Source organism: Podarcis erhardii (assembly GCF_964252035.2).
Source record: "Podarcis erhardii genome assembly, chromosome: 9".
NCBI classification, from domain to species: domain Eukaryota; kingdom Metazoa; phylum Chordata; class Lepidosauria; order Squamata; family Lacertidae; genus Podarcis; species Podarcis erhardii.
Genome location: NC_138512.1, coordinates 70,949,825 through 70,977,405, shown reverse-complemented (window position 1 = coordinate 70,977,405; position 27,581 = coordinate 70,949,825). Strand labels below are relative to the sequence as shown.

General features: G+C 46.1%; 1 protein-coding gene across 2 annotated transcripts; it reads left to right on the top strand.

Moving 5' to 3' along the window:
• The first annotated feature begins 55 nt into the window (after positions 1–55).
• Positions 56–26,240, top strand: SDAD1 (SDA1 domain containing 1). 2 transcript variants are annotated; one of them, XM_081876850.1, is made up of 22 exons: positions 57–234; positions 653–757; positions 2,773–2,871; positions 4,930–5,040; positions 6,327–6,398; positions 6,488–6,588; positions 6,708–6,765; positions 8,484–8,558; positions 9,936–10,037; positions 10,872–10,941; positions 11,694–11,797; positions 12,842–12,899; positions 13,733–13,791; positions 15,056–15,132; positions 15,602–15,699; positions 16,066–16,142; positions 17,561–17,690; positions 19,153–19,250; positions 19,838–20,028; positions 21,043–21,127; positions 22,095–22,256; positions 25,280–26,240. In XM_081876850.1, exons 1-22 carry the CDS (start codon positions 145–147, stop codon positions 25,328–25,330), a joined length of 2,073 nt encoding a protein of 690 aa, XP_081732976.1. In that variant the 5' UTR covers positions 57–144; the 3' UTR covers positions 25,331–26,240. The 2 variants fall into 2 exon arrangements, with proteins under 2 accessions (XP_081732977.1, XP_081732976.1); XM_081876851.1 differs by lacking the exon at positions 2,773–2,871 and having other exon boundaries at positions 56–234.
• The last annotated feature ends 1,341 nt before the right edge of the window (positions 26,241–27,581 follow it).

Here is a 27,581-nt window from a genome sequence, read left to right as displayed (position 1 = left end):
AGCGGTCGAGCTCGGAGGTTTTTTGAGCCTCCGCAGCGGCCGTAGCCACGTGATCCAAGATGGCGGCGCCCAGTGGCCGTGGCACGCGGCTCTTCCGGTAAGGTTGGAGGCAGCAGCCGGCGGAGTCCGCGTCGCTCCGCAGCCATGGCCGGCCGCAATAACAACAAGCTGCCCGTCAACCTGCCTCAGCTGCAGAACCTGATCAAGCGGGACCCGCCTTCGTATACCGAGGAGGTGAGGCCCAGGGGTCGCATACTTCCCATTTCCTGCGCCTTTGGAACTCCCTGCCTCTTGAGAACAGGCAGGCGCCTTCGCTGTGCTCTTTGCGGCGCTGGCTAAAAAAAGCATTATTGTTTAGACGAGCAAACCCAGGTGCTTAGAAAGCTGCGGCGATTTTGATCTATTTTAGGAATTTAACTTTTGCATGTTTTTAAAGTAAGGGTTGAGAGCTTTTCTCGATTTTATTGACATCATCCCCGGAGGCGCACTCCATAGGCTCCCTAGACAGACGGACGCCAATACCAAATTGTTTTTACCTTTTTGGGTACGTGCTTTGAGGTCTTAAAAAAATAATAATCTCAAATGCAGATGCTTAAAGTATTTACGCGAAATAAGCTGCGAGGGAAGTAACGCCTTTTTGTCTGTGTTTCAGTTTCTTCAGCAGTATCGCCATTACCAGTCCAATGTGGAGATATTCAAACTGCAGCCAGCAAAGCCCAGTAAAGATTTGGCTGAACTAGTGATGTTCTTGGCACAGGTAAAATGGCAGAATCTATGTTTGGTATGGGAAGTTCTGCTTGGATTTGTTTAGGTCGCTCTCAGTTTCCATTCAGCCTTAACCACTATTACGGACAGGAGGAAAGGGAGCGGCTAGAGAAGACTTTATTTACTGATGATGTGTTTGCTCTAAAATAAAAAAAGAGAGAGCAGTCGCTTTGATGTTCCTCTGTCTGTAATAAGCTTATTGCTTGACCTTGCTCTGATTTATTTTATATTTATAAAATTTGTATGCCACCCTTCAGCCATAGATTACAAGGCAGTTCGCAACATAAAAGTACAAGATAAAAAACACAAAATACACCATAAAAAGAAGAACTCCCCCCGTGGAACACCCTCCCACCAGATGTCAAAGAGAACAATAACTACCAGACTTTTAGAAGACATCTGAAGACAGCCCTGTTTAGGGAAGCTTTTAATATTTGGACGACTGTATTTTAATATTTTGTGGAAGCCGCCCAGAGTGGCTGGGGAAACTCAGCCTGATGGGCGGGGTATAAATAACAACAACAACAACAAAAACAAACCAATAACTCCCTTCTCCTACAAACACATTTAAAAGGGCATAGGATGAAAATCAGCCCAAGGCTTGGTGGAAAAGGAACATTTTCGCCCAGCAGCTAAAGGCACCAGCCCAACTTCCCTGGAAAAACCATTCCACAAATGGGGAGCCACTGCAGAAAAGGCCCTGTTCTTGTATTGCCACCCTCTGGGTGGTTGACCTAATTCACTCAGAAGGTTATCGTGAGGGTAAATGAAAGATGCATTGCCACAAACTCCTTGGCGGAAGAGTGCTAACAGATATGATGAATCTAAGGCAGGAATAGGAAACCAGATGCTGTGGAATTCTCAGCTCCCAATAGCTCCAGCCAGCATGCCCAGTGGTCGGAGAATATATCCAACATCTTGTGGATCAAAGGCTCTCCATTCTTCCTCTGAGATCTGTTGTGTCATCAGCATTGCTTTTTAAGGGTTGCTTTCTTCCTTTATGTGTATCTTGAGGAGGTCCTGTGGCCCCCCAGTTGTTCAACAATGTCTGGCTCCCATCACCTCTGACCATTGGCCGCGCTGACTTGGACTGATGGGAGTTGGAGTCCATGGGAGCCAACTAGAGGGGGCTGGAGTTTATAATACAGTGATATCTTGGTTCTCAAACGCCTTGGTTCTCAAACAACTTGGAACCGAAACACTGAAACCCGGAAATAAGTGTTCCAGTTTGCGAACCTTTTTCGGAAGTCGAACATGCTCCGTTTTGAGTGTTACGCTTCCGATTTGAGAGCCAGACTTCCCTTTGGAGTGTTACGCTGAGGTCTGTCTGTTTTTGCTATTTATTTTGCGTTTCTGTGACTCTTTTGTGTCTGTGTGTGACTGTGTGGAACCCGGTTCAGCTACTGATTGATTTTGTGACTGCCGTACAATGTTTATTGCTTTCATTTTATGGATCAATGGTCTCGTTAGATAGCAAAATTCATGTTAAATTGCTGTTTTGGGGATTGTTATTGAAAATCTGGAATGGATTCATCCATTTTGCATTACTTTCTGTGGGAAAGTGTGTCTTGGTTTTGGAGCGCTTTGGTTATGGAACAGACTTCCGGAACAGATTAAGTTTGAGAACCAAGGTACCAATGTATAATATAACTGTGGGACCAGGCACCTACAAAGTCAATGAGAAAAGGCGGCAGTGGTGCTGCCTATGGGAGAGAAACAGTTCAGCTCTGCCCTCTGTACCCAGCCAGTGAGGCACCCTTTTCCAGTGGGTAGGGGCCTCTCTGCCTCTTGAGTCCTTTCTCATGGAAAAGGGTGCCTCACTGACTGTGGAGAGGAGGGGGAAGTGGAGCCACTGCAATGTGGAAGTGTGACGTCACATGGTCACGCCTGCACATAGTGCACCCACAATCCTGAGGGAAATATGGCACCCTGTTGGAGTCCAGCAGTATCTGGAGGGACACATACAGCCTTTCCACTTTATGTCAAGCTTCTCTTCTTTCTGTACAGGTTGGCCACTGCTATCCTGAGTACCTGGCAGACTTTCCGCAGCAGCTGAAGGAACTGCTCTCCTACAATCACACAGTCTTGGATGCAGATCTTCGAATGGTGACTCCGATGTTAAAATACTAATACTTCCTCATCTGGGGCAGGGAATTCTGTAGGGCATGACACCTGCAATTTGGGAATAAGTTCTTTTTTCCCAGTACAGTGGTGCCTCGCAAGACGAAATTAATTCGTTCCGCAAGTTTTTTCGTCTTGCGAGTTTTTCGTCTTGCGAAGCACGGTTTCCCATAGGAATGCATTGAAAATCAATTAATGCGTTCCTAGGGAGACCGCCTTCAGACCAGGTCCGGGGACAGTCTTTCCCCGGACCTCTTCTGAAGGCTGGTGGGGGGGGGGAGGACTTTTCTCCCCACCGCCAGGCTTCAGAACAGCCTTCTGAAGGCTGGCGGTGGGAAGAAAAGCCCTTCTCCCGCCGCCAGCCTTCAGAAGAGTTCCTGCAGGGCTGCCTAGGCTGCGAATAGCAGCCTGCTGCCGGGTGCGAGGGACGCTCTGAAGCAGAGCGCCCCTCGCCCGGGGCAGACATCTGCAGCTTGGGGAGCCCTGCCGGACTTCCCCACAGGGCTCTCCAAGCTGCGGATAGCAGCCTGCTGCCCCGCACGAGGGGCGCTCTTAAGCAGAGCGCCCCTCGGGCGGGGCAGACATCTGCAGCTTGGGGAGCCCTGACTTCCCCACAGGGCTCTCCAAGCTGCGGATAGCAGCCTGCTGCCCCGCCCGAGGGGCGCTCTTAAGCAGAGCGCCCCTCGGGCGGGGCAGACATCTGCAGCTTGGGGAGCCCTGCCGGACTTCCCCACAGGGCTCTCCAAGCTGCGGATAGCAGCCTGCTGCCCCGCACGAGGGGCACTCTTAAGCAGAGCGCCCCTCGCGCGCGGTAGACATTCACAGCTTGGGGAGCCCTGCGGGGAACTCTTCTGAAGGCTGGAGGCGGGAGAAGGGCTTTTCTTCCCACCGCCAGCCTTCAGAACAGCCTTCTGAATGTTGGCGGTGGGGAGGAAAAACCCTCCTCCCACCGCAAGCCCCGGGAAGAGAGGAGAAGCTGCGCGCCTTCTCCTCTGTTCCCGGACCTCCCACCGCAAGCCTTCAGGACAGGTCCGGGAACAGAGGGGAAGGCGCGCAGCTTCTCCTCTCTTCCCGGGGCTTGCGGTTGGAGGAGGGTTCCCCGCTGTCCCCGGAGATTTCCCTATGGGCTTTCGTTTTGCGAAGCAAGCCCATAGGGAAATTCGTCTTGCGAAGCCGCTAAAAAATCGGAAAACCCTTTCGTCTTGCGGGTTTTTCGTTTAGCGAGGCATTCGTCTTGCGGGGCACCACTGTACCAAGGGGTTGCAGTGGTACAATGTATTTCAATTCTTTCTCCATGTTTTTTCTCTACATCTGCATGAAAAAAATTACATTTTGCTCCAACCTCATAGAATCCAAGCCAGTGCACATAGGGGTGTGTGTGTTCAACTGAAGGTCATGTGTATGTGGGTTCAGTTGAAAAGGGAGACTTGATACATTGGGGTTTAGAAGCTGGAAGAAATGGCAATGTCGGTATGTTTTATTATTGTTATTCTTATGTCGTAGCTTCCCTTAAGGAAGAATCGGAATTAAGGGAACCTCTGCAAAGAAATCACTGAATCAGAAATCTCAGCACATTTGTCAATATAACATTTTTCGTTAAAACCGGGTCAACGATTGTCAGTTGTTATTCTCAGCTGTGTGAAAGCTCAGTTCCCAGAAATGGCCAGTTTTGCAAGTTGAACAGAGTATATGAATTTCATTTGCAGTACATGTAGATTTTGCATAATGTCGTAATTTCTAGCAGACAAGCAAAGACATATGGAGAGTGTCCAAGTTCTGCTCAATGATCACTAGAAGTCCTGTTGAGCAGGCATGTGAGAACTTGTCACACACGCATTTTCAAGCTTGTCGCTATGAACATAAGGACTAGAAACTTCCTTTAAAAATAAACTGAAAGATGAGAAACTGAGACTGCTGAATTGTTTGTCGAGCACCAGACCCCATGTTTGTACATATATCACAAAAGCAGTTTTTGTGGCGTGTGAAAAAAGATTAAAAATCCTGATCACAGGGTGTGGTAACTTTTTTCCCCCTTATTTGCAGACGTTTTGCAAAGCTCTAATCCTGCTGAGAAACAAGAACCTTATCAACCCCACAAGCTTGCTGGAACTTTTCTTTGAGCTCCTCCGTTGCCACGATAAATTTCTACGAAAAGTGAGTAGCATAGTTACTGTCCCTGTTGGTCCTTTCTTGTTTGTTTATAATATGAAATTTTAAAATAATGGCCCGTAGGCGAGCTTGCGACTTGCCTTCATGACTTGGGACCCCTTCTTAAGAGGTTGAATTCCCTGCTGTGAATTGTCCTTCCTCCCATTAGCTAGGGGCATGTTTGTTGCATTTACCCATATGTGTGGGGTTGGAGGTGGGGGATAACTGCAGTCTGCAGAACATCCCTGTTTCCCCCCCACACCCTTATCGCTTATCCTCCAGGAGGGTTTGATGGAAGTGTTCCAACACAAACAAATCACAAAGGCTGATGAGGGTCCACTGCCAGTCCTTGCTAAGAGAATTACTCTAGAAGGGGAAGCAGAAACCATAGCTGGAGAGACAGGAAGGATGGAAAGAAGAAGAAGAAGAAGAAGAAGAAGAAGAAGAAGAAGAAGAAGAAAAGTTTGGATTTGCTATCCCGCTTTATCACTACCCAAAGGAGTCTCAAAGCGGCTAACATTCTCCTTTCCCTTCCTCCCCCACAACAAACACTCTGTGAGGTGAGTGGGGCTGAGAGACTTCAGAGAAGTGTGACTAAGCCCAAGGTCACCCAGCAGCTGCATGTGGAGGAGAGGAGACGCAAACCCGGTTCACCAGATTACGAGTCTACTGCTCTTAACCACTACACTACTCTGGACAGAAGAGCTAGAGTAGAGGAGGGGAACCTGGGGGCCAGATGAGAACCTCCAAATCTCTCTACCTGGCCCTCGGGAGTCTCCCTAGTCCACATCCCTAACTCACCCTGCTCTGTGTTCTCCTTGAGTACTTTGGCTCGACTGAAATGGGACCTTGAACAGTGAAGATCCCTCTTCAATATGCAAACCTCTTCTTTTTGTGTGGCTGGAATGTAGCCTATGCTACGCAGATAAAAGTCTTATCCATTGCTCTTCTCACTTGTGCTCATTCACTGCTGGCATGGAACCCCCAGAAGGTTCCCAACGAAGGAATGTGGCTCTCTGAGTGAAAAGGGTTCCCCATCGTGGGCTAGAGGCTGCCACTGGGCAGGTCTTTGCAAGAGCAACCTTTGTCCAGCAGTGGCCAGAGTCCTGGGCAAAGCCCTGAGAGCCCTGGGTTAAAATCACAGCTCTGCCACGAAGGTCGGTGGAGCCTAGTCAACCCACCACACATACTTGCCCATCTCTCTCTCTGCTCTAGATTATTTTCTTTGAAGGAGCTCTGGGTATTTCCAGCACTTTGTTCCCACTGTTGCTGAACATTCTTGTTTTTGGCAGACGCTGTACACCCACATTGTGACGGATATCAAGAACATCAACGCAAAACACAAAAACAACAAGCTGAACACGGTAGGTTGTGGCTTCTGCTTCGAATTCCGGTTTGTGCGGGACAGAATTCTTTCTTGCGAAACCTTTTTCCCCCACCTCTCTCTCCCCAGACCCTTCAGAACTTTATGTACACTATGCTGCAAGACAGCAATCCAACGGCAGCCAAGATCTCGCTGGATGTGATGATAGAGCTATACAGGAGGAACATCTGGTAGGTGGCTGACATGGGAAATAATCCTGTGAGGAACTGCAAGAGAAGATAAAACGTAATGTGTCCAAGTTGCCATTGTTCATTATTCCAGAGTGTGAACACTTTATTTATTTCTCCAGGAATGATGCCAAGACCGTGAATGTCATCACCACAGCTTGCTTTTCCAAAGTCACAAAGGTAAGAAACTATTTTAGCTTTATTTTGTTTTGTACAAATTCTAGCAGGGTAGCCACATTGTGTTTTAATGGGATTGTTTTATCATGCGTTTTAGTTACAGTGCATTTTAATTTACAGTTTATTGCACAACTGATCCAGTGGAACAGGCTTCCTCAACCTCGGCCCTCCAGATGTTTTGATACTACAGTTCCCATCGTCCCTGACCACTGGTCCTGCTAGCTAGGGATCATGGGAGTTGTAGGCCAAAAACACCTGTAGGCCTGAGGTTGAAGAAGCCTGCAGTGGAACCTCGGCTTTCTAACGTAATCCGTTCCAGAAATCGGTTCGACTTCTGAAACGTTCGAAAACTGAGGATCAAAGTGTTGGTTATTTTGCAGATTAGTTGCGCTGCGGAAGGTGTGCTGGGGAGACCACAAATTCAAGAAACGCAAAAGTAACTTTTGCTAGGTTTTAGTAACGAAAACAAAAACTCCTTTTACACTAAATTACATTATATCAATAAGTATGACCCATCCACCAGGGTACTGAGAGAGCTACTTGCTGCTCTGGGTATATACTATACCCAACAGCTTAATTAACATATAATTTAACAGCATCTGCTATCCTGCTTCACAGCTATAAAACTAGGTCATGTTATTTGCTCTGGCCCTTAAAGACATACACATCTTGTGAAACAATAATGAAACCTAAAATTTAAAGAAACCATTCAACACAAAGGGCTGTCAGCCAGTTCAGTGGAGAAAATTGAGAAATGCAACTTGGAAGCCGTTCGGCCTCTGAGGCGCGTTCGAAAATGGAAGCATTCACTTCCGGGTTTTCGGCATTCAGCTTCTGAGACTTTCAGCAGTCGAGATGTTAAAAAACCGAGGCTTGAGTGTAACCAATTCCACAACATGGTTAAAGCCCTTAGGGCTTATTCTGGCTTTAAGTGGCGTATAATAAATAAGGTACAGTAAATAATTATTAGTCTGTTGCAGCAAAACCAGCAGCAGATTTTTGTGGCACCTTTCTAGGCATAGGGTTGTATAAACTGAGGGTAGGGGACCTTCTTCAGCCCACGGACTACGTTTCCTTCTGGGCAGCCACCTTGGACCCAGTTGTGGCCAGGCAAAAGCAGACAGAGCAATGAATACTAGAAGAAGAAGAGTTTTGACTTGATATCCCGTCTTTCACTCCCTTTAAGGAGTCTCAAAGCGGCTAACAATCTCCTTTCCCTTCCTCCCCCACAACAAACACTCTGTGAGGTGAGTGGGGCTGAGAGACTTCAGAGAAGTGTGACTGGCAGCTGCATGTGGAGGAGCGGGGAATTGAACCCGGTTCCCCAGATTACGAGTCTACCGCTCTTAACCACTACACCACACTGGCTCTCAATTTACCTTTGTACAGTAGGCTGGTTTCTATACACATTTGCACATCCTACTCTTATCTCGGACGAGCAAGAGGCATTATCAGAATTCAAGTACACATCCCATCCAGGCAGCGACATTCAATGACGGTGTGAAGCGGGGAGTAAAGGGCATGGCCTGAGTTGTATTCCAAGTTCACTTAGAGAGACTTGGAGAACTGTATTTGGTCCCCAGAACCAAGGCTGGTTTAGCGCTCCAAGAATGAGCCTAGTCTCCACCCAGACTCATGTGCCAGAAACTGGCTGTAAAAATAACCGTTTTCTCCTTCTTGTGCGCTTCTCTCCCTAATCTACGCATCTCGCGGCTATTCAGATACTAGTTGCTGGCTTGAAATTTTTCCTTGGAAAGGATGAAGATGAGAAAAGAGGCAGTGATTCAGAATCAGAGGTTAGTGCATCTGGGGCGATGACTTTGTGCTAGTTCTTCATGGAGGAGGTAAAAGCGATTAATCCAGACTTTTCTTCCTGACTGAAACCCTCCATATGCTATATTAAATTATTATTATTATTATTATTATTATTATTTTATTCTTGCAATGATTAAAGGAGTAAAAAAAATTCTGCTGATGTTGACAATAACAATATTCCAGTGATCCTAACTTAAATGCGTAGGGTATGTCTAAAATATATGGATGCTCATAATCTATATGTTCAAATGTAGAAAGCGCAGTGAACTCTTCAGGGCAATGAATTATGATTATGTTTATGAATGATTATGGGTGTTTTGTATAATTTAAATTCCATTGACTTTGATGTTGCACTGCTGTGCAAGTTAAGGACTCCATGATGGAAGAAAGGTGCACAAAATTATTTCATTTTGTTTGTGCCCTGTGCTGGAAAGCCCCCTAGAGCGGCTTACATTCAATTAAAAGCAAGACAGTCCCTGTTCGCAGGCTTATAATCAAAACAAAAAACCAGAAACACAGCATGCAAGGGCAAAGGGACAGAGCGGGAAGAGGGGCCGGGAGCAAACTCAGGCACCAATTTTTAAGTAGTAGTTCTTAAAATGATGAGGTGGCATATAAACAGCTCTGGGGCAGGAGGTGCCTGGTGGAGCCGCTTTTTCAGCTGAGCTTGATGGAGTGCGCCTTCCTCCCCATCTCTTCCACTGAGGCAGCTTGATGGAATGGTTTTAACCTTTAAAGCCCTATACGGCCTAGGACCCTCGTACTTACGGGACCGCCTCTCCTGGTATGTCCCATGGAGGACCTTGCGGTTTTCAAACAAAAACATCTTGGATGTCCCGGGCCACAGGGAGCTTAGGCTGGCCTCAACCAAAGCCAGGGCTTTTTCAGCTGTGGCCCCGATCTGGTGGAACGCTCAGTCACAAGAGACCCTGCGGCACTTGACATCTTTCCACAGGGCCTGCAAGACAGAGCTGTTCCACCAGGCCTTTGGCCAAGGCACAGTCTGACCCCCCTCCTCATAGAACTCTAGCCCAATGGTTGCCATTAATTTGATTCTGAATTGATTTGATTCTGAATTGATTTTAGAATGTATTTCAACTAATAGATTGCGATTTTATGTAAACTGTGTTACTTTTACTGTTGTTAGCTGCTCTGAGCCCGGCTTCTTTTGGGGAGGGCGGGATACAAATTTTTTAAAAATATTATTATTATTATTATTATTATTATTATTATTATTATTCCGGGTGACAGACAGAATTACTTTACGGTTCAGCAGGATATGACTACATGCTTTCCCCAGTGCAAGGTTTTGTTTTGAGAGTTAAACCACTCTTCTATCTCTGATATTCCTTCCCAAGGACGATGGCCCCACAGCAAGGGACTTAATGGTGCGATACTCCACGGGAAGGAAGACCACCAAGAACAAGAAGAAGCTGGAGAAAGCGATGCAAGTCTTAAAGGTGAGCAGCGAGAGGCAGAGCGGTCCAGCAGGTCGATGCTTGGAAGTTTGCCAGAGTGACCTGCGCTCAAATCCCCACTCAGCTTTGAAGCTCATTAGATAGATAACGATTAAAATTTTATTATTTGTAACCCGCCCATCTGACTGGGTTGCCCCAGCCACTCTGGGCAGATTCCAACAAATATAAAAGCATAATGAAACATCAGACATTAAAAACTTCCCTATACAGTGGTGCCTCGGAAGACGAAATTAATTCGTTCCGCGAGTTGCTTCGTCTTGCAATTTTTTCGTCTTGCAGAGCGCGGATTCCCCGGGTATTAACGGCTTTAAGAAAAAGGAAGCAAACCCGCAAGACGTTTTCGTTTTGCGAAGCAAGCCCATAGGGAAATTTGTCTTGCGAAGCAACTCAAGAAACGAAAAACCCTTTCGTCTTGCGCGTCTAGCGAGGCATTCGTCTTGTGGGGCACCACTGTACAGGTCTGCCTTCAGATGTCTTCTAAGTCGTATAGTTATTTACGATCAGAAGGTTGGCGGTGTGCTCCCATTGTTTGGTCCCTGCTCCTGCCCTCCTAGCTGTTTGAAAGCATGTCAAAGTGCAAGTAGATAAATAGGTACCACTCCGGCGGGAAGGTGAACGGCATTTCCGTGTGCTGCTCTGGTTCGCCAGAAGTAAGTTGTCTGCAGACAAACACCAGCTCCCTCAGCCTATAGAGCGAGATGAGCGCCACAACCCCATAGTCATCCGTGACTGGACCCAACAGTCAGGGGTACCTTTACCTTTGAGTTCTCATTTCCTGCTGAACGTTGCTCTCTCCTGTTTCCCCCCGTCACACAGAAACACAAGAAAAAGCGGAAGCCAGAGGTGTTCAACTTCTCAGCGATTCACTTAATCCACGACCCACAAGGCAAGTTCTTGACAGATGTGCTCTTTGCGGAGGATGTTATTGAAGCAGAATAGGAAAAGTTGAGAACTTAAAAGGTTTTAGGTGCTGGGTGTAGCAGGATACAGCTCTACCATTGGGTCAGTGGGACACTTGAACTGGAAGATATTGTTATTCCACCTAAAACCAATGGGTACCCTGACTCCTGCACTGTGACAAAACTGCCCCCAAGGGGGAACAGAATTTCCCTGTAGCTCCTCAGCAAAAATGCACCTATTGGGATGGCCCTTGTGGTCTCTTCCAACTCTATGATTCAGTGGCGTAGCGTGGGGGGTGCAGGGGGGGGGGCCGGCTGCACCGGGTGCAACATCTGGGGGTTAGCGTTAGGGGGCGCAAATCCACGGGTTAGGGGGCGCAAATCCATGGGTTAGGGGGCGCAAATTACTTGCCTTGCCCCGGGTGCTGACAACCCACGCTACGCCACTGCTATGATTCTATGATTCTAGGTTTTTTTCATTCTCACAGAAGCTGTGTGGGGAGGAGGAGCCCCTGAATGGCAAAAGGTCCTGTTGACTTTGTGGTTGCTCCTCACAGCCAGCGGCCGTACATTTTTAGATTAGCGGAGGATGGAGATCTGAGACAACCACTCACTTAAAAAGCCCTCAGTGATAACCACAGGATGCTAGTGACTTAAGGATTTCTTTTCTGAGTTTTCTTCTTCTCCTCTAACTCTACCCCCCTCCCTTCTTCCTTGGTTCCTTTTTTACTTTCTTTAGACTTCTCAGAGAAACTTTTGAAGCAGCTGGAAACTTCAAAGGAGAGGTTTGAAGTGAAAATGATGCTTATGGATCTGATTTCTAGGCTCGTTGGAATTCATGAGGTAGGAAGAAATCTGTAGGCTTAATACAGTTTTCAGCACATGTAGAAAAGCTGTCAGATATTTGGGATGGGGGTACAAGCTTCTTCAAGATAAGGGAGCTGTTAAGAGTATTGTATCTAAGAGTACAAAAATGATACTAATCTACATACAGTATTTTTAATATCTTTATAAAAATCTTTTTTACTGATAATTTTCATGTTCTGAACAGCTTTGATATTCTAAAAGCTTTTTGGTAGAGTCAAGTGGTGTGTAAATTTTGGTAGATGAATACATAAAATATCAGGCATTCTCTGTACTGTATATACAACCACATTTCTTAAAAGTGTGTGCATGTTTTCATTTATGAATATTCACATATGAAAACTTTATGGATGCTTTCATGATGTGATTATGAATAGCGCTTTTTGAACATTTATAACCCCATTCTTTATCCAAAAAGGATGACATTGGAGGCATGGCACGTGAGGAAAAAAGGAATGGGAGGGAGGAGGAAAAACAGCTGGCTCACAGACAAGTTCTTAAAGTTACAACTGATGTCAGTGGCCCTGTTGGCTGTCTTTCCTTTGATGAAGAGCAGTTCTTAGAAAAACCAGATTCGGTCCCTCTCCCCGCCACCCCCCACCCCTGAGCTGGGAATTGTAACTCTTTGAGGGGGGAATAGGGGGGCTCCTAACAACTCTCAGCACCCTTCACAAACTACAACTCCCAGAATTCTTTGGGGGAAGTCATGGCTGCTTAGAGTGGCATCAAAGTGCTTTAACTGTATGGCGTGATTGAGACCTAAGGACACCATTACACTGTGTTGAGCAACCAAAGATTGCTTTTTGCTCTATTTATCTTCCCTTTACTGGGCTGGGCTCCAACATTCTTGAAATCAGGGTTTCCACCTGCTACTGATGCCATTGTAGCTGCTGGCTTTGCCCCAAGTCCCTCTTCCAATGGCACACCCTCCATTCCCCAGAAATCTGGATATTTAATAGTTCACCCGGGGCGAGAAATGAAGGTGCCCATTTGACATCTTGTGGGTGCTCTTTGTCTCCCCAGCTTTTCCTCTTCAACTACTACCCTTTCCTGCAACGATTCCTGCAGCCACACCAGAGAGGTAAGTGGTCACGCGGGTGGCGCTGTGGTCGAAACCACTGAGCCTCTTGGGCTTGCCGATCAGAAGGTCAGCGGTTCGAATCCCCGCAACAGAGTGAGCTCCCGTTGCTCTGTACTACCTCCTGTCAACCTAGCAGTTCAAAAGCACGCCAGCGCAAGTAGATAAATAGGTACTGCTCTGGTGGGAAGGTAAACGGCATTTCCATGCGGTCTGGTTTCTGTCATGGTGTCCTGTTGCGCCAGAAGTGGTTTAGTCATGCTGGCAACATGACCCAGAAAGCTGTCTGCGGACAAACGCCAGCTCCCTTGGCCTGAAAGCGAGATGAGCGCCGCAACCCCATAGTCACCTTTGACTAAACTGTCCAGGGGTCCTTTACCTTTGCCATCTGCAGCAATGACAAGATTCTGTCTTGCACCATGTCAAACCAATATTGTCTATTGTAGTCAGTACTGTGCAGTTCGGAAGCACGTCAAAGCGCAAGTAGATAAATAGGTACCACTCTGGCAGGAAGGTAAACGGCGTTTCCGTGCACTGTTCTGGTTCGCCAGAAGTGGCTTAGTCATGCTGGCCACATGACCTGGAAGCTGTATGCCGGCTTCCTTGGCCAGTAAAGCGAGATGAGCGCCACAACCCCAGAGTCGTCCATGACTGGACCTAATGGTCAGGGGTCCCTTTGTCTTTACTGAGATGGTCATCATAACCTTGGCTTTGTGTAGGCAACTTCCTTTGCTCCTAATATCCCCTCCGTTTTGGAGGCTACCCCAATTTGAAATTGTATCTGTATTTTCCCCATCTCTACAACAGCCTTTTTCTCTTTTGCTTTCCCCTTCTAGAAGTTACCAAGATTCTCCTCTTTGCTGCACAATCCTCCCATCAACTTGTCCCGCCTGAGGTGTGTAATTCATTTATTCACTCATTTATTTATTACATTTCGCCTCTCCAAGAAGCTCAAGGGAGTGTATGTGGTTCTCCCCCCTCTCTACTTTCTCCTCAGAACAAGCCTGTGAGGCAGGTCATCCTGAGAGAGACAGTAACTAGCTCATGTCGAGCTTCGTGACTGAGTTAGCATTTGAACTGGGGTCTCCCAGGTCTTCGTCAGACACGCTTTCCAAATCACATGGATCTTTCCAAGGGCCGGGAAAGGGCAAAGGGAAGCAACTCCTGAGCCTTTGTGATTTCAGTGGCCATGGGTATCTCACCAAACCACCATTTAGTGTGGCAAGATCCAGCCACAGCGAGCCTTGGGCTCACACGCTTCCCTCTCTGCCACACCTCTTTCCTCCTTCGTCATAGCTGCGGCGTGAAGTTAGCAAGCTTTTGCTTGTACAGCTAGCCATTTTCATCCAGTCTGGCAAACTCTTGTCAATTGTCTTTGTCGTTTTTATATATAATCATTTTTATCAGTTTTCAGTTAAAATAATCCAATTATAACCTCATTATAACAATGCCAGGTTATAAAACAATTAATAATACCAATCACTGAGATGCCAAATTATACAATTTAGGTGCCCCCCCGCATGCTAGAATTGATGGTTTGATGGTTTACTTCATTTCTGCGTTCCAAAATCTTATAAATTCCTATTACGCTCCAGTCAAAATAACAATCCCTTTTAACGACTTCCATTCGTATCGACACATTAAATGATGTTAATTGGCTTTGTTTGAAACCTGCCAACTTCAAAGCAGCTCATTCCCATTACCCTTGCATCCACAACCAGCCCTAACTGGAAGACGCCTTCTACACAGTAAATAACTGGGTACTCCAAGAGCAAATGGCCTTGTGTGACAATTGCCCATGGATGTGCTTACTTTAATATTGTGTAGACACCTGCAGCGCTGCTACTGACCCTAACTTCTCACACAATGTGTACGATAACATCATTCGTTTTTCAAGGTGGTTCTGGTGTGCCAAATGAGTTTCTTGCAAATTTGCAGGCAAGGACGGTGGTTGCCTTTGACCTGTTTGTCTCCTGCGTGGAAGTAACTTTTCTAGTGTGAAGCGGCCCAGAGCTAAAGGGAAGATGCTCTGTTTAAGCTTTTAAAGTGCATTTGTATTCTTGCGTTTATGTTCATGGGTGATGATGAATGCAGTTAAAACAGCAGCGTTGGCAAAACTGGATCTGTCTTACCTCTTGGGTTCCTTTATCTATCGCCAGATTGTCCAGTCAGTGCTGATGACAATAGCCAACAACTTTGTCACGGAAAAAAACTCTGCGGAAGTGATGACCGTCGGGTAAGTAAAACTCTAAAGTTCAGGGACGTCTGAGCTTGGATATGCGTGAATATGGGTGGGAAGTGGCTAGACAAGAGTTTCCCAAACTTGGGTCTCCAGCTGTCTTTGGATTACATCTCCCATCATCTCTTGCTAGCAGGACCAGTGGTCAGGGATGATGGGAATTGTAGTCCCCAAAGAGCCGGAGACCCGAGTTGGGGAAACCCTGGATTAGACTGAGCAGAAGTGCTTCTATTTCCTGTTAGGAATGTGCGTTTTGATTCTTAGTTTTCATCTTGTACTACAACTTCCACTGAATAGCAATTTGCCATTACTCAGCAGATTAAACAATGAAAAACAAGTGGATTTTCCTATGCAAGTTGCAGATTCCAACTTTTTCTAGAGCAGATTTTTGGTTGCTTCCACACTTTTCAAGCATACCATAATTTTACCATGGTTTGATATTTTTAAATGTCTTTAATTTTTCCAGGATTAATGCTATTAAAGAGATATCTGCTAGATGCCCTCTGGCCATGACGGAAGACTTGCTGCAAGACCTGGCACAGTACAGATCCCATAAAAACAAGAGTAAGTTTGCTACTTTACATGGGAACGTATTTGATTTAAGGACATATTTGGGTTTCTCTCCCTGTTGGTTCATGAGAACTAGGAGCCTATTAAGTCTACGCTGTGCTCTGTCCCATGTGCCGGCTGCTTATTCAAAGAATTGCTGGGTTTCTTTGATTCCATTGACTCCGTGAATATTTTATTTGCCTATGATATTTTAGTTCATTTTTATTTTATCGAGCGTTTGGGTGCCCTTTTCATTTGTTTCCGTGAAAAATGGAAAGCGACTTCCAGGAGAAAAGCTAGTTTAATTGAGAAATGTGCTTTATAGTCAGTCTGAACCCTGCCCTGAGAACGTCTTTGATTCAGTCCCATTTTTCTCTGCAGATGTAATGATGTCGGCAAGAACGTTGATACATTTGTTCCGGTCGCTCAATCCAAAGATGTTGCAGAAAAAATTCCGGGTAAAGCATGCCTTGAGTTTTCAGTGCTAGTGCGATAACTGGTTTGTTAAACACTTGATAAAGTGCATCTCTGGAATATTAACTTCCTCGTGGCTGAATGAAATAGTAGGATGTGGTTGTATGTTGTTTTGGACATTTTAGGGAAAGGGATTGTTCTGCAACCTGCAAATTCTGTCTGCTTTCATGGAGTGCAAGGCAGAGAGCTTTCCCTGGAAAACAGGAGCTATTAGAGTTAGTCTAAAAATAGATTTGAAACAATCCTTGCATAGTTTTGCCCCTAGCAACACGTTTTCTTCCAGCAACAGGTCTTCCCTAGCAACAGGGTTTCCTTGGTGACCGACTTCTTTATTAGACATGCTCTGAAGGAGAGAAGCGTGGCTGTTACTGTGCCCAGGTGAATGAAGAACAGAGAGGAGGAATGATTCTCCATACTTAATTTTACTTAATTTTTCCTTAGACCAGTACAGTCGTACATTGGAAGTCAAACGGAATCCGATCCAGAAGTCCGTTCGACTTCCAAAACCAAATTGCGGCTTCTGATTGGCTGCAGGAAGCTCCCGCAGCCAATCGGAAGCCCCGTCGGACGTTCGGGTTCCAAAAGAATGTTCGCAAACTGGAACAATCACTTCTGGGTTTGCAGCGTTCGGGGGCCAAAATGTCCGAGTTCCAGGGCGTTCAGGTTCCAAGGTACAACTGTAGTTGTTTAAGTTGTAGTGTTAATTCTTCAATAAATACATTAAGCAGAGCTGGAATGGGTGAGGTGTTTATTCCCACATGGGAATTCACTGACAGATAACCTGAGAAAGAAGATTCTGAGAGACATTCTGGGTGACTCTGCTGACTTAAAAAAGGAAACCCCGTACTGACGGGAGCCTCACTCAACAGAACACACAAAGCCGTCCAAGTTTGTGACCGTCACTACACCTTGTGGATTACAATATATTGTCTCAAATAAATTACTCCTGTGCAGTTTGTAGCCAGAATCTGTTGCTCCTTTTAAAACATGAACGCTTGGAAGGAATGTTAGAAGGATGTTGGAATGAAGTTATGTGGTTTTAGCAGTAATGTTATAAAGGAGTATTTAAAGATGGATTGTTAACAGGTGAGAATGTAAAGTTATAACATATTAAGATAAATTGTTAAGATAAAAGCAAAAATGGAAAGGATTTGCTGAAACAACTAATTGAACTAGAATACAAAAAAGGGAGGTGCGAGGAGGTCAGGGAAACAAGTAAATGAAAGTCAAGACATGGAAAGGTTGATTTGTTTTTAATTGTTTTTACTTTTTTGTATTTTGTATCTTTTTTGCTTCTTTTTTGTTTTTTTCTTCTTTTCTTCTTGTAACTTTTTTGAAACTTTAATAAATATTATTCTAAAAAAAATAAAAAATAAAACATGAACGCTTGGATTGCTCTTAGGGTAAACCAACAGAAGCCACGTCGGAGGCCAAAATCCACGAATATGGGGCGTTGGATGCCAAAGACTACATCCCAGGAGCTGAAGTCCTAGAACTTGAGAATAAGGGAGGAGATGGGGATCTGGAAGGAGGTTAGTTTTGCTTTTGCATTTTTCCTACTCTGCACCTACTCCTACTCTGCACCTGCGGGCACATTTGCAAACTGGTGCAGGCGTCACAACGCACCGTGCGGCCTATTTTGGCTGGCTTCTTTCATGTCAAACTTTAGCAAGAGAGACCCTGTGGGTGCCAGGAAAGGTCTCTGCAGGTGCCATGTTGGTGTTAGAGGGAGAGCAAGCCAGCTTGGTCCATTTCAGGATAGATTTCCTAAACTTCTGCAAGTACGTTCGCAAATAGGAAATGCTTAGTTGTCTATGTCTGATGTTTACATTTGCTGCCAGTGCTGATAGGTAACTGAGGCTGTATTGTTCAAGGCATTATGTGGTTGTGAGTGTCTGGATGGATGGAAGTACAGTGGTACCTCGGGTTAAGTACTTAATTCGTTCTGGAGGTCTGATCTTAACCTGACACTGTTCTAACCTGAAGCACCACTTTAGCTAATGGGGCCTCCTGCTGCTGCTGCGACGCCAGAGCCCGATTTCTGTTCTCATCCTGAAGCAAAGTTCTTAACCTGAAGCACTATTTCTGGGTTAGCAGAGTCTGTAACCTGAAGCATATGTAACCCGAGGTACCACTGTAGTTTTATACCTGTCTTTCCACCCTCCAGGAGAGCCTCTCTGGGATATAACTGGGTCCTCGCAGGTGAGAGATTGGAGAGGGGCATTACATAGTTCATGCCTGTGGACTGTCTCGCCAGAGTGGTGCGTGCTCTACTTATCTCCCGCTTGGACTACTGCAATGTGCTCTACGTGGGGCTACCTTTGAAGGTGACCCGGAAACTGCAATTAATTCAGAATGCGGCAGCTAGACTGGTGATTGGGAGAGGCCTCTGGGACCATATAACACCGGTCCTGAGAGATTTGCATTGGCTCCCAGTACATTTCCGAGCACAATTTGAAGTGTTGGTGCTGACCTTTAAAACCCTAAATGGCCTCGGCCCAGTATACCTGAAGGAGTGTCTCCACCCCCATCATTCAGCCCGGACACTGAGGTCCAGCTCTGAGGGCCTTCTGGCGGTTTCCTCATTGCGAGATGTTAGGTTACAAAACCAGACAGAGGGCCTTCTCATTAGTGGCACCCACCCTCTGGAACACCCTCTCTTCAGATGTGAAGGAAATAAGTAGTTATCTTTAAAAGACATCTGAAGGCAGCCCTGTTTAGGGAAGTTTTTAATATTTAATGCTGTATTGTTTTTAACACTCGATTGGGAGCCGCCCAGAGTGGCTGGGGAAACTCAGCCAGATAGGCAGGGTATAAATAATAATAAATTATTATTATTATTATTATTATTATTATTATTATTATTATTATTATTTGTTAGAGATGGGGAGGGTACCTTACATGTGTATGCTTGGCTGTGATCATCTGTATGTGACTCTTACAATTAGGGCTGGGTGATATCTAGCTTCCAACATCTTTTCCCCTCCGTTGCAGATGGCTGGGAGACTGCCAGTTCCGCTGAGGAGGAAGATGACGAGGATGGAGAATGGGTTGACGTGCATCATTCCTCCGACGAGGAACAGCAAAAGCTAGTGAGTTGCTGCTGCTGCTGCTTCTGCTGCATTTTTTAATAATAATAATAATAATAATAATAATAATAATAATAATAATTTATTATTTGTACCCCGCCCATCTGACTGGGTTTCCCCAGCCACTCTGGGCGGCTTCCATAAAAACCAGAAATACACTAAAATATCACAGATTAAAAACTTCCCTGAACAGGGCTGCCTTAAGATGTCTTCTGAATGTCAGGTAGTTATTTATCGCTTTGACATCTGATGGGAGGGCATTCCACAGGGCGGGTGCCACTACCGAGAATTTTAGCAAAAACATCTTTAAAATCCATGCACAGAGTTGCTTGTTGGGTGCATTTGCATAACAGCATTTCATCAAGAAGCTGGGAAGTGTTGGCGGTGAAACTGAATTAAATCCATACGCCTGTGTTGCTGAGGCTAGTGTGCTAGTCCAGAACCCTGGAAACACGGACACGGCGGGGCCTCTGTGGTCCAAATTCTGAGTCCTTGCAGAACCTGGTGTACAAATGCATAACTGCCACAGGGGGGAGTCACTTAGCAATAAAACAACATACTCAGATTTCATGTGCACTTTTGCTTTAAAGGCAGAACAAATCGAAAGCATGCCTGTGGAAGAGCGGAAGGCCAAGGCGACAGCTGTCAGCAGCAGCAGACTCCTCACCCAGGAGGAATTCCAGAAAATCCGCCTGGCCCAGCTTAGCAAGGAACTGAAGTCTGCGCCTGGCAAGGCAGCAAAGAGGAAAAACATTGAAATAGAGAATGAGGAGGAGTCCAGGTAAATTATTTATTATTATTATTATTATTAATTGAATTTATATACCGCCCTATACCTGGGGGTCTCAGGGTGGTTCACAGAATAAAATCAAGATAAAGGGACCCCTGACCATTAGGTCCAGTCGTGACCGACTCTGGGGTTGTGGCGCTCATCTCGCTTTATTGGCCGAGGGAGCCAGCGTACAGCTTCCAGGTCATGTGGCCAGCATGACTAAGCCATTTCTGGCGAACCAGAGCAGCACACAGAAATGCCGTTTACTTTCCCGCTGGAGCGTTACCTATTTATCTACTTGCACTTTTGACGTGCTTTCGAACTGCTAGGTTGGCAGGAGCAGGGACTGAGCAACGGGAGCTCACCCCATCACAGGGTTTTGAACCGCTGACCCTCTGATCGGCAAATCCTGGGCTCTGTGGTTTAACCCACAGCGCTACCCGCATCCAAAATCAAGATATAAAACCACAAAATACATAACAACAACAACAACAACCCAATAGCCCCTCACTTACAAAAAAGAGTCACATTTTAAAAGGGCATATGATATCAGTCAGATCAACCAAAGGCCTGGTTAAAAGGGAATGTTTTTGCCTGGCGCCTAAAGGTATGTAATGAAGGTGCCAGGTGAACTTCCCTGGGGGGAGCATTCCACAGATGGGGAGCCAATGCAGAGAAGGCCCTTTCTCTTGTTGCCACCCTCTGGACCTCTTTAGGAGGAGGCGCACGAAGGAGGGCCTCAGAAGATGATTTCAGGCTCTGGGTAGGTTCATTTGGGAAGAGGTCTCCTTGAGGTATTGCAGTACTGAGCCATTTAGCTTTTATAGGTCAAAACCAGCACTTTGAATTGGGCCCAGAAACTAACTGGTAGCCAGTGCATGCAACTTGTGCACCAAGTTCCTATTATTTGCTCCAACCCCTAAAGTTTGTGCAGTCTCAGTGGGCCAGTCATTGTTCTTCTAAAATGGTGAGAGGGGGAATAGTTGATGCATGAGGCCATATTATTGCATTTGCTCTTTTCAGGGGAGAGCTGCTTTCGCTCAGGGACATCGAGCATCTTCACAAGAAACCCAAGTCGGATAAAGAAACGCGGCTGGCCACAGCAATGGTGAGGCGTTCTGTCCAAACGGTTTCGTTTATGCTTGAAATGATGGCCAGCCAACATAGCTGAACGTTGGGAGATTTCAGACACCAGAAAGCACTTCGCACAGCCTATAGTTGAACTCTGGAGCTCACTCCCAATAGATTGGGGGGGGGGAATGGCCACCATTTTGGGTGGCTTCAAAAGAGGTGCGTGACAAATTCACAGGCAATAAGTAGCTACTAGAGAAAAACAGCTGTTTGAAAACTCGGTTGCTGGGAATCACAAATGAGGAGATGGTTGTTGCTCTCAGGCAACCCTGCTTAAGGGCTTCACATGTGCTTGGCCACTGTGAGGACAGGATCTTGCAGGATCAACTATGACAGCTGGACCAAGTGGGCTTTTGGTCTGATCCAGCAAGACTCTTCTTGTGTTCAGGAAGATGAGATTTTTAGATGCTGGGAGAGTGAGGCTTCAGGGTCCATGCCAGTCTCATGATGAGCAAGACCAGTATTATGCAAAGCAGCAGAATTGGGGGAAAAGATGAAGTGTTACACAGTGCTAATCAAGTGGCATAACTGTGTGTTGATTGCTAAATTTAACATCTCTTTCTCAGAAGCTCTGAAATGCCTGGCTGCAAAAAAATAAAATTATTCTTAGCCCTAAACACACGGAAGTCCACGGGTGTATTAAATGGTCTATCCTTCCAGTGTTGCTCATGTCTAGCTTCTCAGTCCCATTTCTAACTGATTTCTATTTCCACTTCGCAACTGGAAGAAACTCTCAAGTTCTCCCACTGAAGTCACATAACGGTGGCCTTGCCAGACGTTAACCCCCACCTAAAGCCACGCCTATTCTAGCAACCTTGAATTATTTTTATGACGGTGCATTGGCCACAAAGGGTTATTTTTCATATATTTTAAAACAAGTAAGAGAACAGTTTGTGTGTGTGAGTTTTAGCGGGTTTTTTCTTTCCTCCCCCTTTTGCTTTTAGGCTGGCAAGACGGGCAGGAAAGAATTTGTGAAGAAGAAATCTAAGCTGAACCCTTTTGCCAGCTCCACCAACAAAGAGAAGAAGAAGCAGAAGAATTTCATGATGATGCGATACAGCAACAATGTCCAGTCCAAAAACAAGCGCTCGTTCAGGGAGAAGCAGGCAAGTTCTTCGCAGCTTTGCTCCCCTTGAAAGCTTCTCACACCTGTGAAAAGATCTGGCCAAAGACACAAAAGGAGGGATTTCCCCAGTTAGGAGTGGCAATTTACCACATTGGTGAAATTGCTTTCTTTGCTATATAGTTAAGTTACTCAACTTCATATTTCAACAGGGTACAAAAGGCCTCTTTGGGCACTACTTACTTAAAAATCACAGAATTGTAGAGTTGGAAGGGACCATGAGGGTCATCTAGTCCAACCCCCTGCAATGCAGGAATCTTTTACCCAACGTGGGGCTCGAACCCACAACCCTGAGGTTGAGTCTCATGCTCCACCAACTGAGCTACTGAGTGTGTGGAAGGGAGCAGCAGGGCTACACCACTACTTCCACCCTAACAATATGTGGCTGTTCCCAACCCTGCCCATGTGCAGATGCCTGAAACCAGCATATTCCTCTCTGTCTTAAGCATCCCCAGATCCGGGAGTCATGCACAGTCAGGGCTCCAGAACACAGGGAGAAACCTCCATGTGCAAAGATAGATGCTTAACTACAGTTCCCTTCTGTACCTGCTTCGCATAATGTATTCTGTGCAAGGGGCAGAAGTCAGGTTTCCAAATGGCATGTCTGGAAGATGAGGTGGTTCCCCCTCCTTTTTTAATTTTGTGGCACTGCCACTTGCAAACAAGCTAAGGGGTTTTAAATGGTAAAGGGACCCCTGGCAGTTAAGTCCAGTCATGAACGACTCTGGGGTTGCGGCGCTCATCTCGCTTCAAAGGCCGAGGGAGCCGGCGTTTGTCCACAGACAGTTTTTCCGGGTCATGCGGCCAGCATGACTAAGCCACTTTGGGCGAAACCAGAGCAGCACACGGAAATGCCATTTACCTTCCCGCCGGAGCGGTACCTATTAATCTACAGTGGTACCTCAGGTTAAGTACTTAATTCGTTCCGGAGGTCCGTTCTTAACCTGAAACTGTTCTTAACCTGAAGCACCACTTTAGCTAATGGGGCCTCCTGTTACTGCCGTGCCGCCGGAGCACAATTTCTGTTCTCATCCTGAAACAAAGTTCTTAACCCGAGGTACTGTTTCTGGGTTAGCGGAGTCTGTAACCTGAAGCGTATGTAACCTGAAGTGCATGTAACCCGAGGTACCACTGTACTTGCACTTTTTGGCGTGCTTTCAAACTGCTAGATTGGCAGGAGCTGGAACCGAGCAACGGGAGTTCACCTCATCGCAGGGATTCGAACCGCCGACCTTTTGATCGGCAAGCCCGAGGCTCAGTGGTTTAGACCACAGCGCCACCCACAAGGGATTTACTGGAAACCAATAATTGCAGTGGCTATGTAAGAGAAGTACCGTATTTTTCGCACCATAGGGTGCACCGGACCATAGGGCGCACCCAGTTTTTAGGGGGGGAAATCAAGGAAAATAATATTTTCCCCCCCCCCAGCCCGAAAGAGCAGCGTACAGGCTGCACACAACCTCTCCCTGCCGGAGAGGTTGCGCGCAGCTATGGAAGAAGGCGTCCTATGGAGCGAATGCAGGCTTCCCCTTTAGCCCCCTGCAGCCTCTCCCTCCCGGGAGAGGCTGCGTGGGGCTAAAGAATCCATAGCCCCGTGCAGCCTCTCCTTGCGGAGGGGTTGCGTGCAGCTATGGAAGAAGGCAAGGCAGCGAGCGGGATGGATCCCGCTCGCTGCTTTGGCTTCCCCTTTAGCCCCGTGCAGCCTCTCCTTGCCGGGAGACGCTGCACAGGGCTAAAGAAGCCATAGCCCCGTGCAGCTTCTCCCTGCCGAAGGGGTTGCGCGCGGCTATGGCAGAAGCCTGCATTCGCTCCATAGGACGCACACACATTTCCCCTCAATTTTTGGAGGGGAAAAACTGCGTCCAATAGAGCGAAAAATACGGTACCTTATCCTGAAGAGAAGGCTGGAAACAGTTTCTAGTTAATTGCAATGGCAGTGATGCTTTCTCAAATCTTCTGCCATGAAAACAGGAGAACTGTGTCTCATCAACAGGCTGCAGGGGCACAGATGCAGCAGGGGTGCCTGTTTTCATGGTGAAGGTGGAGCGATGAATGGGTTAGCCTCCCTAGTTCTCAGCACCCCTGTGCTTACCCCCAACTTCATTTTCCACATTTCTAAATGTGAGCCTCTGTCCCTCGTGTCTGGATAGAGAAACCGAGAAAAGGAAGTGGCTGGTGAAATGACAGAAGCTGGGATTTCCAGGGCATCAGGCAGAGACTTCCCGTTTGGCGAAGTCACATTTTGGGGAAGCCCCTTTCAGAAGCAGCTGCTGTTAGGAAATAGTGTCAGGCGCGGGGGAATCCCCTGAAGTCAGCAAGCAGGCAATCTTAAAGGAGAAATACTGTATAAAGCATGCACCTCCCTTTTCCTTTAAATGAAGAACATCTGATGCTGCAAAGTGTGCTTTTGAGAAGTCATTTAAGGCAGCCCTTGTGCTGCTCCCATTTCGATTATGATTATGATACAATTACGATATCTTTATTGTCATTGTCCCTTGCAGAACAATGAAATTGAAAAACTACATAAAACTACCACAAAACTACATAAAAACTACATAAAACATTCAAAAACCCATAAAAACTCTAAAACCCCATTTTAAAATACACTATACTATAGAGACCCCTTATGCTGCGTTTAGAACCAGAATTGCATTTGCGTAGAAACTGTTTCTCAGGTGGCTAATCCTGGCCTTTTCAGGCTGAAACAGGAGTGCAGGGCTGTCTTACAGCCTTCTGAAGTCTCCTTGCATTCCGCACATAAGCTTTGGAGATTTGCAAAGCTGCACACTTAATAGGTGGGTGGGCCACACCTGTTAATCGTGTGACATTATGATGTTGTGCAATTGGCAGGCAGGTAGCCCTGCCCATCTGCCAAATTTGGCCTGCAGGTCTGATTCCGGGAAAGGTGTGCCGCATGGAGAAAGGTTCCCCATGCCTGGCTTGGGTGATGGAGTTTAAGTATTACCCAAGTCTTGCGTGCTGATGTTTATCTTTCTGATTTTGCAGCTGGCGTTACGAGAGGCACTCTTGAAGCAGAGGAAAAGGCTGGTGAAATAACTGGCGTGATGCCAGGACCCGGAAATAAAACCGACTGTGTTAACTAATCGTACTGAATGAAACAGCTCCAACAAAGACATCTCGTACCTGCAATTAACTTCATTTTGCCTGAACTGTTAAATTATGTTTACCACCTTTGGAGCAAGCCAGTATATCAAACCAACTTCAAACCGTGCTTTAACTTCCTGACTTGTTCAGAACCGCAATTCCCTAGTTTAGACAAAACAGAGGACTGTAGCTAATTATAGTTAATTCCTGGCTTCCTGGCATGGTTGTTCCTTCCACGAAGGATGCAGCGAAGGGGCTGCTCATTTATAGCTTTGTAAGCAAAGAGGTGATCATCCAAACCTGGCCATTGGTTGTGAGAGCCAGGTATAATACCTGAAAGGTGTTTCGACCTTGGATGCAACAATGAAAACGTACAGTTTTTCCTTAACATAACTTAAAATATATTTCTAACTGGTGGCAGATTAAAGGCTAATCATGGCTGCTTCCAGACGACTTGCGTGTTGAGCATTCATTCTGCCTTGTTTGCAGAGAGGTTACACTAAGTTGAGTCAAGCAATTGTCACTTTTGCTCATTAGACTTTTGCAGTATGGAGAAAGATTGTTTTAGGGGTGGGCTTGTTGTAGCAAGGGTGCCTAATCCACTTTAACTGCGCAACCTAAAACCGCCAGTATGCTGGTTAATTCCACCTGCAAAATAGTCTAGAAGCACTGCTTATTCACGAAAGAACAATTATTTGGGTCTTAGACCTACATGCTCAGAGGAGCAAACCCTGTGGGCAGCAATGGGATTGATTTGGGAATAAATCTGTGTCTGAGCACAAATCTGTAAATGTTTTACATAGATGGAAGGATGTAACTTCTGTATTCCTGTAAAATATATTTTAGATCCTTTCCATGGGTACTTGTTAAGAATGTTATTCTGAGTACAGAATCCGTTCTGGAAGTCCATTCCAAAACCAAAGTGTTCCAAAACCAAGGTGTGCTTTACCATAGAAAATAATGCAGAATGGATTAATCTGTTCCAGACTTTTAAAAACAATCCCCAAAACATCAATTTAACATGAACTGTACTATTTAACAAGACCATTGACCCATTAAGTGAAAGCAATAAACAATGTACTGCAGTCACAATATCATTCAGTAGCTGAACTGAGTTCCACACAGTCACAAAAACAACAAAAAGCCACAAAAACACAAAATAATAGCAATAATAGCAAAAACAGACCTCAGCGTAACACTCAAAACCAAAGCGTGGCACTCAAAATGGAAGCATAACACTCAAATTGTCAGTGTAACACTCAAAGCGGAGCATGTTTGGCTTCCAAAAAAAGTTCACAAACCAGAAAGAACACTTGCTTCCGGGTTTGCAGTGTTTGGGTTGCAAGTACCAAGGCGTTTGAGAACCAAGGTACCACTGTATTGTAAAATTAAGGCTGAGTCTCATTGGACAACGTTTGATGTTTGTGTGTGTGTGTGTGTGTGTGTGTGTTATGACACTACTGCCCTTCCTAGGGTAGTCAGCAGGGATGGATAACCCATTTTCAGGCCGAGGGCCACACTGCCTTATGGAAAACTGCAATCTGGGGATCACATTATGCTAATGGGTGGGCCCAGGGATAGAGGGAGGTGGAGCAACAGGTGCCACAATTCTCTTGGTAGGATGACCAACCACACAAAAGTCCGAGGTTTCTACACCCAGCTCTCCCCATCCGTCCTGGCAATGCAATAGATGATATCACAGCTCAAGGACACATTCCGGTTAGGCAAGAGCTCTCAGTGGTAAGCGGTGTTGCTTAGGGTGTGGCTGAGAAACTGCACTTGATCCCTACAGTATTGTCCCACTAATGCACGTCACATAAGAATGTTGTGGGCGTCCGTCTGTCTCGAGAGACAACAGACTACACCTTTGGGGGTGAAGCCTCTTTCCACCTGCCTTGCCCCACCCTCCGACCCTAGGAGTCCTCATAAGGAAGCTGGTCCTGGATAAAGAACTGTGAGGGGAGAGACTTTGTCAGGCAAGGCCTCCTTCCACCTGCCTTGCCCCACCCTCTAGTCTCTGCTTCTCAGTTTGCATTGTATTACAGTGGTGCCTCGCAAGACGAAAAACCCACTAGACGAAAGGGTTTTCCGTTTTGGAGGTGCTTCGCAAGACGAATTTCCCTATGGGCTTGCAAATGTCTTGCGAGTTTTTCCGACTTTTCCCCCCTCCCCCCCCCTTTTCTAAGCCGCTAAGCCGCTAATA

Bases quoted from the DNA above. Each gene is read 5' to 3' on its own strand.
- SDAD1 (XM_081876850.1), top strand. From the start codon at position 145: ATGGCCGGCCGCAATAACAACAAGCTGCCCGTCAACCTGCCTCAGCTG. The intron at 758-2,772 runs GTAAAATGGCAG...CTTTCTGTACAG, and splicing joins TAGTGATGTTCTTGGCACAG to GTTGGCCACTGCTATCCTGA. The intron at 13,792-15,055 runs GTGTGTAATTCA...ATCTATCGCCAG, and splicing joins ATCAACTTGTCCCGCCTGAG to ATTGTCCAGTCAGTGCTGAT.